At 39.8% G+C, this 17,486-nt stretch overlaps 1 protein-coding gene across 2 annotated transcripts; it reads left to right on the forward strand.

The window, feature by feature from the left end:
- Window positions 1-465: 465 nt before the first annotated feature.
- Window positions 466-5,907, forward strand: LOC133818568 (eukaryotic translation initiation factor 5-like). 2 transcript variants are annotated; one of them, XM_062251515.1, is made up of 2 exons: window positions 466-765; window positions 3,903-5,907. In XM_062251515.1, exon 2 carries the CDS (start codon window positions 4,257-4,259, stop codon window positions 5,631-5,633), a length of 1,377 nt encoding a protein of 458 aa, XP_062107499.1. In that variant the 5' UTR covers window positions 466-765; window positions 3,903-4,256; the 3' UTR covers window positions 5,634-5,907. The 2 variants fall into 2 exon arrangements, with proteins under 2 accessions (XP_062107499.1, XP_062107498.1); XM_062251514.1 differs by lacking the exon at window positions 466-765 and adding an exon at window positions 2,636-2,802.
- The last annotated feature ends 11,579 nt before the right edge of the window (window positions 5,908-17,486 follow it).

Consider the following 17,486-nt stretch of genomic DNA (forward strand, 5'->3'; position numbering starts at 1 on the left):
AGTCAAAAAGTTTGATTTTGTAAGAAAAAAAATCTCTAAAAATGCATTTTTGTGAAAAATACACATTTTAGCCAAAAAATGGCATTTTGGTTAATTAAATTATTTTTGAGTAACAAATATTGGAGTGTGACCACTTAAATTAAATAGCAAGATCTATTTAATTGAATTACCCTAGGTTAAAATTTCAATTAGGATAAGTAAGAAAAAATGACCACAATAGTAACTTTTTGGGGAAAATTACCATTAGACTAAGATTAATTAGCTTAAGTTAGATTAATTAAGAAATTAATGAAATGGTAAGTGGGGTTAAAATGGGTGGCAAATAGGGGAGGGTTTTATGGTCATTTTACATGTTTTTAGAGTTGGTATAAATAGTAATAAGTCAACAAGTCTTCATTTTCACATAAGTTTCTCTCTCAAGAATTCATTTTGTCTCAAATCCTCTTCCTTCTCTCTAGCTTGGCCGAGTACCCCATGTGCCCCTCTTAGAATTTTTCATCAATTCCCACATAGATATTCATACCTCATCCTCTTTCTTCATAGGTCACTTGAGTTTTGGTTTGAAGTTAGAGAAAAAGCTAGACTATCAAAGGTAAAAGTCTTAACTCTACTTTGTCAAAGTTTGGGTTTTTGCTCTTAGATAAGTTTGCATGTTGGTGTAAACCGATTTGTTGTATTTTGGGGAGTATATAAATGTAGAGAAAAGGCTAAGAAAAGGTTTGAAGAGCTAGAAGTCTCCTAGATCACAACCAAAGTCATCAAGAGGTATATGGTCACCTCCCATGAGTTTTTATTAAAAAATTTTGTTAATTCTGCTGTGTTTAATTTATTTGATGTGCTTAAATTATATACTGGGCCTGTAATAATGTTTATTCACTAGCTGATCATGCATGCAATAGTGTTTGGATAATGGTTAGGGTTGGAATCCAACATTCCATAGACAAAACTATGTTTTTGCAAGAAAAATGTTTAAGCCTTGACTACCAAGGGGTCATGCAAATTATATATTAATCTAATTCTCGATTTTCTTGTTTGTATGATTAAGTTTTAGATGTATAGATGTTAATAACGTTGAGAAACATGCAAAAAAAAAAATTAAAATGACTAAGTTATGAATTTTGCAAAATTTATGTGTAATCTGGAAAATTGTTTATAAAAAATTGGAGAAACAGTTGATTTTGAGTTACATTTTTCATGAGTAAATAATTGATTTTTTAGCTGATTTTTGGAATGAACCTTATTTTGATATTGGTAAATCAACATGAAAATTTCAAAGAAAAATAATGGAAAGGCTGAGAGTTATGGAGTTTTAAAGCTAAATAAAAAAATTTGGTAGCTCAAACAGCTTATGGGCAGCCAAGTTTGGAAATCCGTTTTATTAAGTAAAATTGGTTCAAATAACCTAATTTTTTTTGTAGGTATAACGTTCACATATCTTGGTATAGGCCTAATAAATTTCAAACCTAAATAGCAAACCAAAAGAATTTATGAACTTCCAAAGTTCACTAAAAATGTTGGTTTTTCTCTAGGCAGTTTTGTTATAGGGATTTTGAAAATAGTTTCACAAAGTAAAAATGATTAATTTTAAATGAATTTTTGCAAGCAACTTCTTGGAATAGCCAAGTTTAGTTTTACAAAATTTGAAGATCATTAGAGCTGTAGTTATTAAAATATAAATTTCTAAACTAGATTACTTACAACTTAGTTTTGCAAAGTTTTTACTTGAGAAAAATAATGAAAAATATTCTTAGTAATTGACTAAAGGAATGTGTTTTAGTAATAGTAACTATTAGTGTAAGTTTAACCTACTAAATAAATTATATCATATTGAAAAATATTTTGATTGAAATTGAGTTCAGAGTATTATTTTGATACATTTTGCAAAATACATAATCTAAATTATCATTTAATAAAATATAAAAACCGATCGAGTATTATGATAAACACATGTGTGAAACTCGTATTTTCTCATTAAAAGAAAAGATAAAAAATGTAATGATGACAAATAATTGTGTTGTTTGGTAACACTTAAAAAATAATTTTTTATTTAATTAATTAAAAATTTGACAATTAAACATAAAATGTGTTTGGTAATTATTTTTATTTATTATTATTTTTTAAATTTTAATTAAAATTTTGAAAATAGAATTTTTTCATTCTCAAATTTTTTTTAAACAGTTTTTAATTTTTTTTCTTTTTCTTCTTCAAATTAACATATCATATTGTTAAACAAAAAATAAAAATAAAAGTTATCATACACGTTTATTATTATTTTTTTTAAAAACAAAAAATAAAAATAGTTATCAAACATATTTTGATTTTTTAAAAATAAAAAAATAAAAAAAAAATTTCTAATTTTGTGTTTAAAAAATTCAAAAACAAAAATTTTACTAGGTCGAATATTTTTGTAATATATAAAACCAAAACACTATTAATAAGTGAAAAAAGCTGTGTAAAATTTTCTATTTTGTAACTCTTGTACTTTATTTGTTTCTTTTTTTTAAATTATAAGTGACTATTTTTTGTGGCTCATTTTATTCTATTATTAGGTATAAAAAGTATTTTGTGAATTTGAAATAGAACACGCTGTTTCTTCCTTGGAAAATATCCTTTTCCTTTTAAAATTGCATTTGTCCTCCTCCACGCTCCAACCCTACGCATATATAAGAGACACCTTGGCCGCCTCTCAGAGCACAGCTCATATATTTTTCATTCCTTCTCTTCATCTTTCTCTATTGCTCTATCCTTCGCCGTAGATCGAGTCGAAACCCTAATTCTCGTCTCCCGTCATTACAATTACAGGTAACCCTAGCTCTCTTTTATTTTAAATTTCAACTTCTTATAGTTTTTAACACATCTGTAATCGTTTATAAGTATCGTTTTTTTTTTGCTTTCGCTCATCTATTTTCTTAGAATTTATTTTGTTTTGAACCTTACAATGTATTATTTTTGTTCCGATTTTGTTTATTAACTCAATTTATTTAATCGCCGATGTTAGGGTTTTTGTTATTTTTTTAAGAATAAAATGTTGTATTGCGTGTTCGTCAAATGCTTACCTGAACCAAATTTTAAATTTATCTTGATATTTCTCTCTGGTTTATTTTTCTGTGATGGCGTTTCACTTTGATTTTTGAAAATATAGATGGTATGAGAGCTAAAGGAAAAACAATAGGATACCTATATTTTATTGTATGGTACCATGGACAACAGTTTTCTTGGGTTTTGTTTTTCAAATTGATAATAGTGAAGGCAGTGATGCTTTTTTTTTTTTTAAATGACTAGAGATAAAAATTTGTTCATGTACATGCATATATGATCTTATTGAGTTTTAGTATTTTGTGTTTGGCAATGGAGACTGTATATGTTTAATTTGAGTGAACTTCAATGAATCAGCTATTATTTGTCAACTGTTCTACAGTTTTATTTTTACTTTTAGCTTTGGTTTATTGTCCCAAACAATGTTTTGCAGTAGGAAAAATAGCTATTGGGATTTTTATTACTCACCGTTTTCTGTTCTTATCAAGGGCATAATTTGTTGTCTTGCATTATTGTAATGCACAATGATGTGTTTAAATTAACAAGAAACTTTTACTTATATGGAATATGTGTGTTTGTTATTTGTAGTCGTGTTCTTTCCAGAATTTAATTTGTGTGCAGTAGCTTGTAGAGTTACATAGTTGTTTAGACTACCTAGTGGTTACTAATCACTATCTTATTTCGTTGTTTTGCTAGTCATCAATTGTGATCTTTGTGTTGTTCCTAATGTAGTGCACCGCGTCCAGTGTACACTTTAATTTATTTATAGTTTTTCAGTGGATTTTTTTAACCTTAATTATAATTATCAGAAGTATTTATATATTTGCAGTTCTAATTCCTAACAATTCTCGTGTCTAACATTGCAGGTTATCTGTTATCCGCTGCTTTTCAAGGTGAAGTTGTGAACATTGTAATTTCTTTTATGTCAGAACAGGCCATATTCTTTTTGGAAACAATTGGGTTGCTGGGTGAGTATTGTCCTTCATCAAGAAAAAAGAACAGGTCCTTATTAAAAGTTGTTGGCTGTATGCATCTCGGGCCATTTGAGGAATACTCTTGGTGTGGTTGCAAGTGTATGCAACCTTTTCTGGCTGCTGAAGATCAATCCATTATCCTAGAAGAAAAGACTTTGGCTGCTTATACTCTACATTCCAGCATTTCTCTGCTGTGACACTGACATCCACTTTTACTTAAATTACAACTCTATTGTTGAAGTGAAGATGGCTTTACAGAACATAGGTGCTGCAAATAGTGATGATGCCTTCTACCGGTATAAGATGCCAAAAATGATTACGAAAATTGAGGGCAGGGGAAATGGCATCAAGACAAATGTTGTCAACATGGTTGACATTGCAAAGGCTTTGGCAAGGCCAGCATCTTACGCTACAAAGTATTTTGGTTGTGAGCTTGGAGCCCAGTCTAAATTTGATGAGAAAACTGGAACTTCTCTTGTTAACGGGGCGCATGAAACTGCTAAGCTAGCTGGACTTCTTGAGAATTTTATAAAGAAATATGTCCAGTGCTATGGTTGTGGAAACCCAGAAACTGAGATAGTGATTACAAAAACTCAGATGCTCCAACTGAAATGTGCTGCATGTGGGTTCGTGTCTGATGTGGATATGAGGGACAAGCTTACCAGTTTCATTCTTAAGAACCCACCTGAACAGAAGAAGGGATCCAAAGACAAGAAGGCAATGAGAAGAGCTGAGAAAGAACGAATGAAGGAAGGAGAGGCTGCTGATGAGGAGCAAAAGAAAGTGAAGAAGGATGTGAAGAAGAAGGGCACATCATCAAAAGATAGCACTGCCAAAAATAGCTCTTCCAGAAAGAAAGCAAGTGGATCTGATGATGATCATTCATCACCTCCGCAAAGCCATGTTGATGAGAAGGAAGAAGTTGACGACGACGACGATGTTCAATGGCAAACTGATACATCGCTCGAGGCAGCTCGCCAGAGAATTCAAGAGCAGTTGAGTGCTGTAACAGCTGATATGGTTATGCTCTCTACAAATGAGCCAGACAAAAAAACCAAGGCAGCAACCATAACAAGTGATATGGTTATGCTCTCTACAAATGAGCCAGACAAAAAGACCAAGGCAGCAACCATAACAAGTGATAGTGCTCAGAATGGAAACTCAGTTGCTCCAGTGAAACTTCTTGATGAACTGAAAGCAAGCGTAATGAAAGGTGCCTCAGCCAATCAGCTGCAGTCCCTTCTAGCGTCTTCTCCGGAATCAGCTCAGGAGAAGATGACTCTTTTGTTTGAGGCACTCTTTGACGGTGTTGAAAAAGGGTTCACAAAGGTAGTGACCAAAAATAAAAATTACATTGCTGTTGCTTCTGCTCAGGAGGGATGTCAGCTGCTATTACTTAAAGCTATCGAGGCTTTTTTCAAAAGGTTGACATCTAGTTCTATGAAAGAAGTTGCACTGGTTCTAAAAGCATTGTACGATGTCGACATCCTGGAGGAAGAGTACATAATGCAGTGGTTTGGAGAAGGATCGAAAGGAGGCAGCAAAGAGTCCCAGATTTGGAAGAATGCACAACCCTTCATTGATTGGCTTCAGAGTGCTGAGTCAGAAACCGAGGATGAATAATTATGTGTTTAGTTTTCTTTTTACGAGTCTTGAATTATTTGGTGTATTGTGATGAAATCTTAAATACCTCTGCGTGTGGTACCATTGCTATTATTGTTTTAATGTCTGTTACCATTGCTAAGCTGTTGCTGGTTCTACTTTGTATGGGAGTTCTTGAGTGGTCTACGTATGGTTTGTATGGTTTACGTATGGTTGTAGTAGTATTCTACTTTGAAGTACTTTTTCATAAGGAAAATTTACATGTCATATTGTTTTTGGCATTTTAATTCCAAAAGTGGGGTATGGATTTATTTTCTTTTTCATAAATATGGATATTTTAATTTTTTTAGGGAAATTTTAGCTACAAGTTACGCAATGAATATTTAATTTAATGATTTGAATTTTGTATATGATTTTTATTCTTTGTTTGAAAATATGAACAAGAAAAAAAGAAATTCAGAAGGAAATAGGAAAGAGAACATGATTTAACTTTGATGTAGATTTTGATATTTTTTTTTGTATTAGTTTGGAGTTTTTTCATTTGGTTTTGAACTTTGAAGAACAACTAGTCTAGTCGATGATTTGTAAACGCTTGTTACAGCTGGTCAAGTGTTGAGTAGACCTCTTATTAGTTGAGTAGACCTCTTATTAGTTGCATTGTTATTTAGTTGCCACGTATCTTAGATCCTCAGTGCGTCATCATGCTAGTTTTCTGGTAAAACATTTGCCCCTAAGTTTATTATGATGCGACTAGTATCAAATAAATTTTTTTGAACAACCATTTTATACGACCAATCACTTTTAACTTGTCATTTCGAATGTATTTTTTTTCTTGAAAAAATAAAAAAATCGTGAAAACACACTTTCTAAGAAGAAAACTGATGACTACACGAATCCCCACACTCAAAAAGGTACCTGCTAACATTACCTTTTCACTTATCTATTCCAATATATAAGGCCTCGTCACTTCCTCTCTTTTACTTTCACTCCTATTGTCTCTCTCTTCAAAATCACCCAAGTTTTCAGAACATTTTTCTTGGACCATAATTTGTCTGAAGGCGTTTCAAGCAATCCTTCACCAATCTCTTCATCAATCTTCGTTCGAAGTAAGTTCTCATGTCTGAATCCTTCATTTTTCCAGCCATTTTTCTTCAAGAAATATACATATTTTGTTGCGATTTCAGTGGTGATATAACTGTCAAGAACCATTTGGTGCTCTTGAGTTTTTCTCCAATCTTCGACAAATCTGTTGGTAAATTTGAGATTAGGAGACTACCAAACTAGTTTTTAGTCTATGTAGAGATGATAAACATATTTCGTTGATGTAGAATCGTAGATTTGGGCACAAAATTGGGGTAAAAATTTGGTTTTTATCCTTTCGGAAAAACTGAGTTTTTCCCGCCTTTTATGAAGATGAAAAGTTTTCTTGAATTTTTTTTTATTTTCACTTTTTGATCTTAATTATTGCTAGTCGTAGATTCAATCTTGTTTGTCTTACAAAGTAGCTGGATGGATAAATCATTAGGTTTATCCTCGAGCAACCTTTCATCTTCCCTTCATCTTCTAATTCTATTGGTCACTAAATTCTCACTTCCCATTCTTCTTCTCAAATATTCATGCAAGACTACTGGGGAGGTGAAAGACTGATAGACGACGATCTGCTCGCTCAGCTTTATGAAGACATCGAGCAGTCCACTCTTCCTCCTCTTACTCAAATCCCAACTCTAGAAGCCACTACAAACTCCCCTCCTCTTAAATCTCTGACCGGGATGGCCAGGGTTAAACAAGTAGCTCGTAGAAAACAGAGAAATCCTTACATTGGTGATAGGGCGACCATTGGGGACGCTTCAAGAGCTGTAGAGGAAGATGCTCGTGAGGTTTTTCTTTCTCATGCTAATGTCAAGCTCTGTACCAAGAAGGAACATATCCCTTGGTATGTTGCCCCACCCAACCAACTATTAGACAGGGTGGTTGCTAATCTCCCCAAGAAGTATGGACTTCACGGGGTTACCTTATACAAGCCTCCAGTGCGCCAATGCCCCCGGGGGTGATTTCAGCGCCTTGTCAAGATATAACATCGAGGCTGGTGCCACCCTGCCTCTTCATGATTACTTTTGAAGGGTGGCTAACTATTTCAAAATTGCCCTATTCCAAATAACACCGAACGGGTATAGAATGCTATCTGCATTGTATATCCTTTACCATCCGAGAAAGTGTCCCATTCCAACCCCTCACGAGATCAACTATTTGTTTGATCTCAAGTCCAACCCGAAGCAGAATAATACAAGTCTCTTCCACTTCTATCATCAAGACAACCCGAGGAATTTCTTGACTGATGCCACCAACAAGTCCAACGTAGGGAAGTACCAGAGGGAATACTTACTAACAACGAACTGTTGGAGAAACTTATACATGATCTTGTTTATTTTCATGTAAATCTAATATTAAACAAATTAATATAAGAAAACCTAGAACATGTTTCTATAATTGAATTCAAGCATAAATAATGATAAGAACACTTACATTATATGCAGCGGAATGTCACTACAAGAATTTCATTATTTAATTACATTAGATCATAACACATTTTAAAAAACGTTACTAAATTACATTAAAAATAATAAACATTATATTAATTATTTAGTAATAAGCTTGATATTAAAAAAAAAGTAAAAAAGATACAGTGTGACTCTATCAATATTTCTCTCCCATTTCTCCTCATCCCCGATTTTCTCTTCCATTTCTCCAATCACCCTCATAGATTTCTAGCAATCATTCTCGCGACTTCTCTAAACCATCTGAAAAGCTTTCGTATCCTCAACAAATAGGTATGTTCTTACTACTTAAAAATTGTTTCAATCCAATTGAAATAAAGCACTGGTCGACACATATATGGATGGCCGAGAAAACCAATTTCCACTTACTAATATAAGTTTTTACAGCTTTATATGAAGCTACAATGACTTAATTGAGTAAGCTTTCACTCTCTCTCTCTCTTTGTTTTTTTGTATGTGTATGGAAATGAATTTATTTGTTTGTTCTGTAAGGATATTCGTTCTCTTCTTTCTTCTCTTTGTATGTATCTGTATCTTAATGGGAATGGATTTTTGCTTATTTCTTCTCTTATATTTTTCTATTTACGATGATATTACATTTTGTTCTTTTCAAAATTTGGTGTGCATATAAACTGTTTGATTAAATTCCTCAATAATCTGTAATTCTATTTTCTTGTGTATGTATAGATGTTAACTCAAGCTTCGATGCTTGCCTAAAGTACTGCTGTAACTCCTACTTCTTTCTACAAATGCATTATAACAATTATGAAAAATAAGAGAAGATGTTTTTATTCATACTTTTGAGTGCATTACAATGTTAATCGAATGCTAGAGCTATTAAGTAAAGTGGAAGAATAACTAATGAATACGCAACTATAATATTCATGGGCATTTCATTAGTATAATACCCATAGAATGATGCTAAATACAAGCAAACAATCACTAAAGTTATGAACAATAAAGAGAAATTCATGATTTGATGATGAGTTTTATCTAGAAGGTTAAGAGATGAAGAAGTTGTGCAAGTAAATGGTTGAAGGAACAAGTATTTATAGGACAAAAACTAGTCGTTATGACCGTTGGTGAATAGTGATCCGACCGTTGGAAACAATAACCTGACCGTTGGGGATATAGTTGTATTCTATTGTGAGATTTTAACAATTCTAGGTTGTTGAATTAACTAACACATGAGAATAATGAATTTATGGATGTTATAGAAACTTTTTCAGAAAAAATTGTGAGTAAAAAATGTTGGACTAAGTAATATAAGAAGATTGGGAAATTTTCATTTTTTACTATTCACCGGGTAGTATTCATAGTGGGTCCCACAGTAGGGTCCACATGGGTCCCACAGCGGGGTCCACCCCATGGTTCCCACATGATGATGCAGTAGTGATACAATGATGACTTTAGCAAACCACATGCTTAATATTGTGAATATTTTATTATTCCACTATGCTTGATATTTTAAATATTTTATTAGCATAGTATCCCAAGTTTTTCCTATAAATAGCTCTTCCAAAACTCATTTTGAATCACAAAACCTCATTTTCTTTCTCTCACTCTACCCAAAAATCTTCTTAACACCCTTATAAAGTTCTAAACCTCGAAGATCTAGGCGAAGTTCTGTCCGTAACGCTAGCCTACGAAAACCTTTTAGGTAAGCTCTTTCCCGAGCCTTTCATTTCAGTTATTTAGTTATTATATATATACAGATTATTTTACCATGCTGTTATAATGCCAAAATTTATATATAGATTATTTTACTATGCCGTTATGTGAATGTGGGAATTCTTCCCTGGTGAATGTCGTTCAGGCATACCTCTACGCTACGAGGTCCCTTAACTAAGAGACACATGTTAGAGGGACGAAGGGGCGGGAGCCCCGATTAGCCACTTTCTACACGCATAAAGGGACAAGGGCATCACATAGCATCAGAGAGGTTTGGCTAAGAGAGCCATCCTTGCAATGTGAGGGCCCTCGGCAGGTTACCCATGCACAAGCCCGCACCTCTATGCGAGGCACCCTCGCTATGCAAGGGTACAGCCTCGCGGTGCCTTCGTGTCTCGCGCCTCATACCCACGTAGTCAGCCTCGCTATGCGAGGGTGAGGCCTCTCGTATGTGCCTTGTCTCCGCGCATGGTCCTAAGGCAACCAGGCAATCTCACAGCAATTTCATGTCTCGCGCCTCGTCCCCACGCAGCCAGCCTCGCTATGCGAGGGTGAGGCCCCTCGCATGCGCCTTGTCTCCGCGCATGGTCCTAAGGCAACCGGGCAGCCTCTCTAAGAGAGGGCGACGTCTCCCGTATACGTCCGGTCTCGCCACTAACTCCTTGTGTCTCGTTGAAGAGGCCCTAGTTCTTTTCGAGGGGTAGGAGCCACCAGCGAGACACTCATGCGCCTTGGCTTCTCAGGACGTATAAAGCTGGGGGGCTCTTCGATATACGTATGAGGAATACTTGAAGATACCGAACGGGTGTGTTAAATAATCCTTAGGTGTCTAGCATGGATTGATGGGTATGAGTAGGTACAAGGCACGTGTACCGACACAGGATGTACGGTCGTGAGGAGGATAGAGGCGTGGCCCTGCCATCTGCGTCTGAGAAGTAGTGGTAGTACGAACTTGTACGGAGAGTAGAGGCACCACTTGAACACCCCCGACCATATACCAGAGCCGATAGTACGATGTCCTGAGCCACCACTCTGGCATTGTCAGGATAGACACCACTATGCCCTGAGCCACTACTCTATTAGTGTACCCGCTTGTATCAGGGGCCAATAGAGCCCACCTATAAATAGGCATCAACCCCTCAGGTTGGGGGGTTGGAAAACTGATTGTAGGAGAGACACTTAAGAGATATATGATTTTTATTCCATGAGAGTTCTGGTTTTTCTGTGGATTCAAGTTCTTTCCATCTGGTTCTAAGCTAACCTTAGTATAAAAATCTTAGTTTTCTAACCTTTAATCGTTGACGAGTTCTTACCGTCAACAGTTTGGTGCCGTCTGTGGGAAATTAAGTACCAAGCTACTGTTCTACCAAGCTACCGTCTATGATAGGGAGGCCTCATCACCGGCCATCCCGTCTGGTGAGAATCCTCCAAGGGCAACACCGCACCAGCAGGGGATGCCAACGAGTTCCCGCTCCCAAAACCACCACAGGTGCCGAACTCCGGCCGGCAGGATCCGGGCCCCTCGACGCGTAGACATGATAAGCATCCTCGGGTCCATTCCGTGAGCTCGAGTTCTAAATCTCGGTTCTATGAAGAGGAGATATGTGAGCTGCACTGTAAGAAACAAAGGTTTGAGACCACCCTGGAGAACATGCAAGAGGTGCTGAATGGCCTGTTACAAGGGAAGTCAAGCGTGACCCTCCCCAAGAGAAAAGAGAGAGGTCAGGAGGGGGCAGAGACTACCGTTTCGGTAGACGATGGGAGGACTCGACTCTCCACCAATAATACCCCCAGGGTGAAGCCGCATGAGCATCCTGGACCATCGAGGCCACCTCAGGGGCCAGGGCAAAGTAACAATGTTGGCTCTCGCAACGATGTCGAGGTCACCTCAAAGAGGACGCCCTCAGATCTATGAGAAGAGCTCAAAAAGAGGAGGGCGGATAAGAGGACTACCCCTCCTGCTGTCCCTCGGGACGGCAAAGGAAAGGGAGATGTTAATCCGTCCATGTTGAGAGACTCCCTGAAGAAGAGGAGGCAAGACCTCGATACAGAGATGAGGAGCCTGCGGAGCAAGATCATCACCACATCTGGAGGACGAGTTCGACCATGAATCACCCTTCACCAAAGAGATCCAAGCCATCCGACTCCCAGCTAACTTCAAGGAGCCTCATATGACCCCATATGAAGGAAGCACAAACCCCAAATACCATCTGGACGCATTCAACGACTTGATGAAGTTAAGGGGGATTAGTAGCGGGGCCAGATGCCACTGTTTCACGGTCACGTTGAAAGGACCCGCGTACAAATGGTTTAAAAGACTTCGGCTGAGATCCATTAGGTCTTGGCAACAGTTTTCAGATGAATTTCTCCAACAGCATCACGCCGTGCGTGATTATACAATGTCGGGCACCAGCCTCGCCAATGTAAAACAGGGAGAAAATGAGAGTCTAAAGAGCTACATCCACAGGTTTAACATGGAGGTAGCCAAAGTGGGGAGCTTGACCCGCAGGGAGTTAAAAATGGCCATCATAGTCGGGGTGCGTCCAGGAAGCAAATTGTCGGATAATATGCTCAAAAGGGAAGTCATTGACCTAGATGACTTCTACGAGAGAGCGCAAAAGTACATTCGCGTGGAGGATGGCCATGCGAACTTAAAGGCGGGAAAGTGTGAGTCCAGTGCAAAGCCCCCAGCTAATGAAGGGTCGAATGGAGCAAAGAAGAAGAGGGCGTATGAAGGGTCGAGGGATGATCAACAGAGAAAGCCCAAACGGGGAAGCGACCATAGGCAAATGGCTTACACTTTCTATAAAAACCTGATGGATACCAGGGAGCATATCTACCTCACCAACGAAAATCGGGTTCCCTTCAAGAAGCCCCCACCAATGAGAAAGGACCGGTCCAAGAGGGATCCCAGTAGATACTGTCAATACCACAAGGATATTGGTCACACCACAGCAGAGTGTATTCATTTGAAGGAAGAAATTGAGGAGCTCATCTGCAGGGAGCACCTAGGCCGATATGTCAGGAGAGAAAGGCCGAAGTCGGAGGACGAACTAGTGATATCTTAGGCACAAAGAGGAGCTCCAGAGATTCAGGGGGAAGTGAGAACTATTTTCGGAGGTCCGGGGTTTGGGGGAGATTCCCGGAGAGGACGAGATAGGTATGCTAGAGAAGCCAGGCGAAGTCCACCACCCTGTGTCATGAGTTTGGAACAACGACCCCCGAAAAGCTTTAAGGGAGAAAATGACTTGATCACTTTCATAGAGGAGGATGCACGGGGGTGCATTTTCCCCATAACGACCCTATGCTATTGATAGTTTAGTTGGCCAATATGCGGGTGCATCGGGTCCTGGTGGACAATGGAAGCTCAGTGAATATCCTGTATCGCCCCGCCTTGGAAAAGATGGGGCTGGGCATCCGTCACTTGAAGCCCTGGAAATCTTCCTTATATGGATTCATGGGGGACTCGATACAACCCCTAGGGATGATCGAATTGGCACTCACCATGGGGGAGTAACCCCGACAGACTACAGTCATGGCAAACTTTGTCGTTGTAGATTGTGTTTAAGCTTTCAATGCGGTATTGGGGAGGCCATCCCTAAGAGAATTGAAAGCGATAACTTCCATATATCACTTGGTCGTCAAGTTCCCAACTCCCAGAGGAGTAGCTAGTATGAAATGAGAACAGTGAGAAGCGAGGGAGTGGTACAACACCTCCATCCGCGCATCCGTGAAACCACAAGAACCGATGGCCATGGTTATACACGAGGCGCTACGTGCACCCACAGGAAGCCCGCAGGAACTAGACCCCAGAACCGTGGAGGAGTCAGGGGCAGGACTTGTGGAGGAAATAGAGGAGGTTGAAGTAATGGAGGAACCGTTGAGAAAATTGAAGGTAGGAAAAAGTCTTCAGAGCGACGTGAAGGAGAAGCTGAGAAGGTTTTTGAAGGATAATCTAGATGTATTCGCGTGGAGTCACGAAGATATGGTGGGAATAGATCCTAGTGTCATGTGCCACCATTTGAATATCTCCCTTGAGGCAAGGCCCGTTAGGCAAAAAAGACGAGCGCTGGACCTAGAGAGGTACGCGGCCTTGAAGGAGGAGGTTGACAAGCTGAAGGCCAATGGGTTCATCCGCGAGTCATTTTACCCTATATGGGTATCAAATCTGGTGCTAGTCCCAAAACCGAATGGAAAATGGAGGACTTGCGTTGACTTCTCAAACCTGAATAAGGCTTGTCCTAAGGATAGTTTCCTGCTCCCAAGAATAGATCAGCTGGTGGATGTGACGGCTGGGCATGAATTACTTAGCTTCATGGATGCCTACTCCAAGTACAACCAGATTCCTTTGAACCCAGTTGACGAATAGCATACGTCATTTATAACGGATAAAGGACTCTACTATTACAAGGTGATGCCCTTTGGGTTAAAGAACGCGGGTGCTACCTACCAAAGGTTGGTCAACAAGATGTTCGCTAACCAGATAGGGAGAAACATGGAGGTATATGTTGACAATATGCTGGTGAAGTCCAAGAATGTCGCAGAGCTCAACAAAGACCTAGATGAGATGTTTGACACACTCAGGAAATATCGAATGAAGCTGAATCCAATCAAGTGCACTTTCGGTGTATCCTCGGGGAAGTTCTTGGGTTTCATGGTCAACTCCAGAGGCATCAAGGCTAATCCTAATAAGATAAAGGCCCTGATAGAAATGAGCCCACCCAAGAATATGAAGGAGGTGCAATGCCTAACGGGAAGGGTAGCGGCCCTTAATAGATTTATTTCGAGGTCAACTGACAAGTGCCTCCCCTTCTTCAACATCCTAAAAGGGAGCAAAAAGTTCGCTTGGGATGAAGAGTGTGAAGAGGCATTTATCAAGCTGAAGGAGCACTTGGGGAAGCCACCCCTGTTGGCAAAACCTGAAAAAGGAGAAAAGCTATACTTATACCTGGCAGTGTCCGAACAAGCCATAAGCGCGGCCTTGGTTAAAGGAGAGAAGAAGTGTCAACAACCCATGTACTATATCAGCAAGCGGTTGGTGGATGCAGAGAATCGATACCCTGAGATTGAAAAGTTGGCATATGCATTAGTGGTGGCTTCAAGGAAGTTGAGACCCTACTTCCATGCCCATGCAATCGAAGTTCTCACTGATAGTCCTCTGAGACAGGTCTTGCATAAACCTGATACCTCAGGAAGACTGATGAAATGGTCGATCAAGGTTAGTCAATTCGATATTGTTTATACCCTGAGAGCTTCCATCATTGGACAAGTGCTTGCAGACTTCATAGTGGAGTTCACTAGTCAGCTGAATGAAGGAAGAAGTGAAGAAGAGGGACAATCGGTCGCAGAAGGGAAGCCAAGGAGTTTTGAGGAATGGAGCCTGCACGTGGATGGAGCATCCAACAAAGGAGGATCTGGAGCAGGCATCGTGATGACTGGACCCGAAGGACACAAGATGTACTGCGCGATACGGTTTGGGTTCGAAGCCTCGAACAATGAGGTGGAATACGAAGCGCTTCTAGCAGGACTGCGGTTGGCCCAGGGGTTGAAGGTAACGCATCTACACATCTTTAGTGACTCACAGTTGGTGGTATTCCAGGTGGAAGGGGAGTACCAAGCGAGGGGTCCCAAGATGGTTGCATACTTGGAAAGGGTAAGAGGCTATTTGGAGCAGTTGGTGGAATATAGCATAGAGCAAATCCTGAGAGAGAGGAATACCCATGCTGATGCCCTCGCGAAGCTGGCTTCCACTAAAGATGGGGATACCCTCGAATCAGTGCCTGTAGAATACTTACCAAGGCCAAGCATTGTCAATCCAGATGTTCACATGGTCAGCGTCCCAAAGGAGTCACGGGCCAGCCCAATTATAGACTACCTGAAGGATGGAGTGGTACCAACAGACAAGAGGGAGGCTCGGAGGCTAGTTTATAAGGCAGCCCGATACACCTTGGTAGATGGGATCTTATACAAGAGGGGGTTTTCTGTGCCACTCTTGCGATGTGTTGATGAGGAAGAAGCTGTGAAGGTACTATATGAAATACATGAGGGTGAATGTGGCAACCATGCGAGTGGACCATCCACGGCTCAAAAAGCCACGAGGCAAGGGTACTAATGGCCTTCCATAGAGAGAGATGCAAATGATTTCGCAAGGAAATGTGACAAATGCCAAAGGCATGCGAACTACTCCCGAAAACCCCCGAATGAATTGATCAGCATGACTAGCCCTTGGCCCTTTGCTGTCTGGGGAATAGACTTGATTGGCGCCCTTCCCCCAGGAAGAGGTGGTGCGAAGTACACGGTGGTAGCCGTAGATTACTTCACCAAGTGGGTCGAAGTAGAACCTCTAGTGAAGATAACGGCCAAGCATATCACCACCTTTGTGAATTAATTCATTGTCTGCAGATATGGAGTGCCCTACAAGATTATTTCTGACAACAACACTCAGTTTGAAGGGGAAATGTTCGAGGAGTACTGTAGGGAAATTGGCATAAGGAGAAGCTTCTCGGCTGTTGTGCATCCACAGGCCAATGGGCAGGTGGAGGCCATTAACAAAGTCCTAAAGAGGAACTTAAAAACAAAGCTAGAGAAGATGAAAGGTGCTTGGGTCAAGGAGTTACCTAACGCGCTTTGGGCCTACAGAACCACTCCACGCACTAACATTGGATAGACCCCTTTCTCATTAGCATATGGCTGTGAGGCTGTCCTCCCGATTGAGATGAAGGTTAACTCGTACAGGATACAGGCATATGAGGACCAGGTCAACCATGCAGCAATGGCCGAAAGCTTGGACATGCTAGAAGAAAGAATGGAAAAGGCGCAAATGAGGGTGGCAGCATACCAGCAGCGGGCAGCAAGATATTACAACTCGAGGGTGCGAGAGAGAACGTTCAGAATAGGCGACCTGGTATTAAGAAAAGTACTCCCCAACACGCGAGACCCGGGGGCGGGGGTGCTTGGGGCGAACTGGGAAGGGCCCTACCAAGTCGCTCAGTACATACCACCAAACACCTATAAGCTGGCGCACATGGACGATACCGTCATACCTCGAGCGTGGAATGCGGAACACCTCAGGAAGTACTACCAGTAAGACTTCCACATCCAATGCAAGCAGTAGCTATGTTTAGTTTGTTGCAGGTTATGTTATCTTAGTAGACGAGAATCAAAGAGGTTACCTAGATAACCTCCCAAGTAGATGTAAGCCTTATATATATATCGTTGTAATCTGACTACTATGAATGAAACTGTTCACCACTTCGTATGTTATTGACTTCTCTATGTGAGCATCAACCAAAGTCCCTACCAAGATAAATCTCACCAAGCACTTGGGGGGTAGGACATCACGAGTATATATAAAAAAAATCTCTTATATTAAAAAAGGATTATCTACCCTTATGAATGTCAAGGGAATAGTTTAAATGGATGATCTCCAACCAAAGGCCGACACCCCAGGGGGTGAGGCTGTAAGGAGGGAATCTCCCAATAAGTCTAGAACAGCCATTAAGTCAGCTAGCCAAAAAGGGTCCTACAAGAGACCCTTGAAGAAATAGTACTATATATAATGACGAGAAGGACACTTCTCGCAAAAAGTAACAAGCGCGCGCAAAGAATGTAAAAGTACCCCAAGAGCCCAATGGGTTAACGTGTCCTT

Source organism: Humulus lupulus, chromosome 2, assembly GCF_963169125.1.
Source record: "Humulus lupulus chromosome 2, drHumLupu1.1, whole genome shotgun sequence".
NCBI lineage: Eukaryota > Viridiplantae > Streptophyta > Magnoliopsida > Rosales > Cannabaceae > Humulus > Humulus lupulus.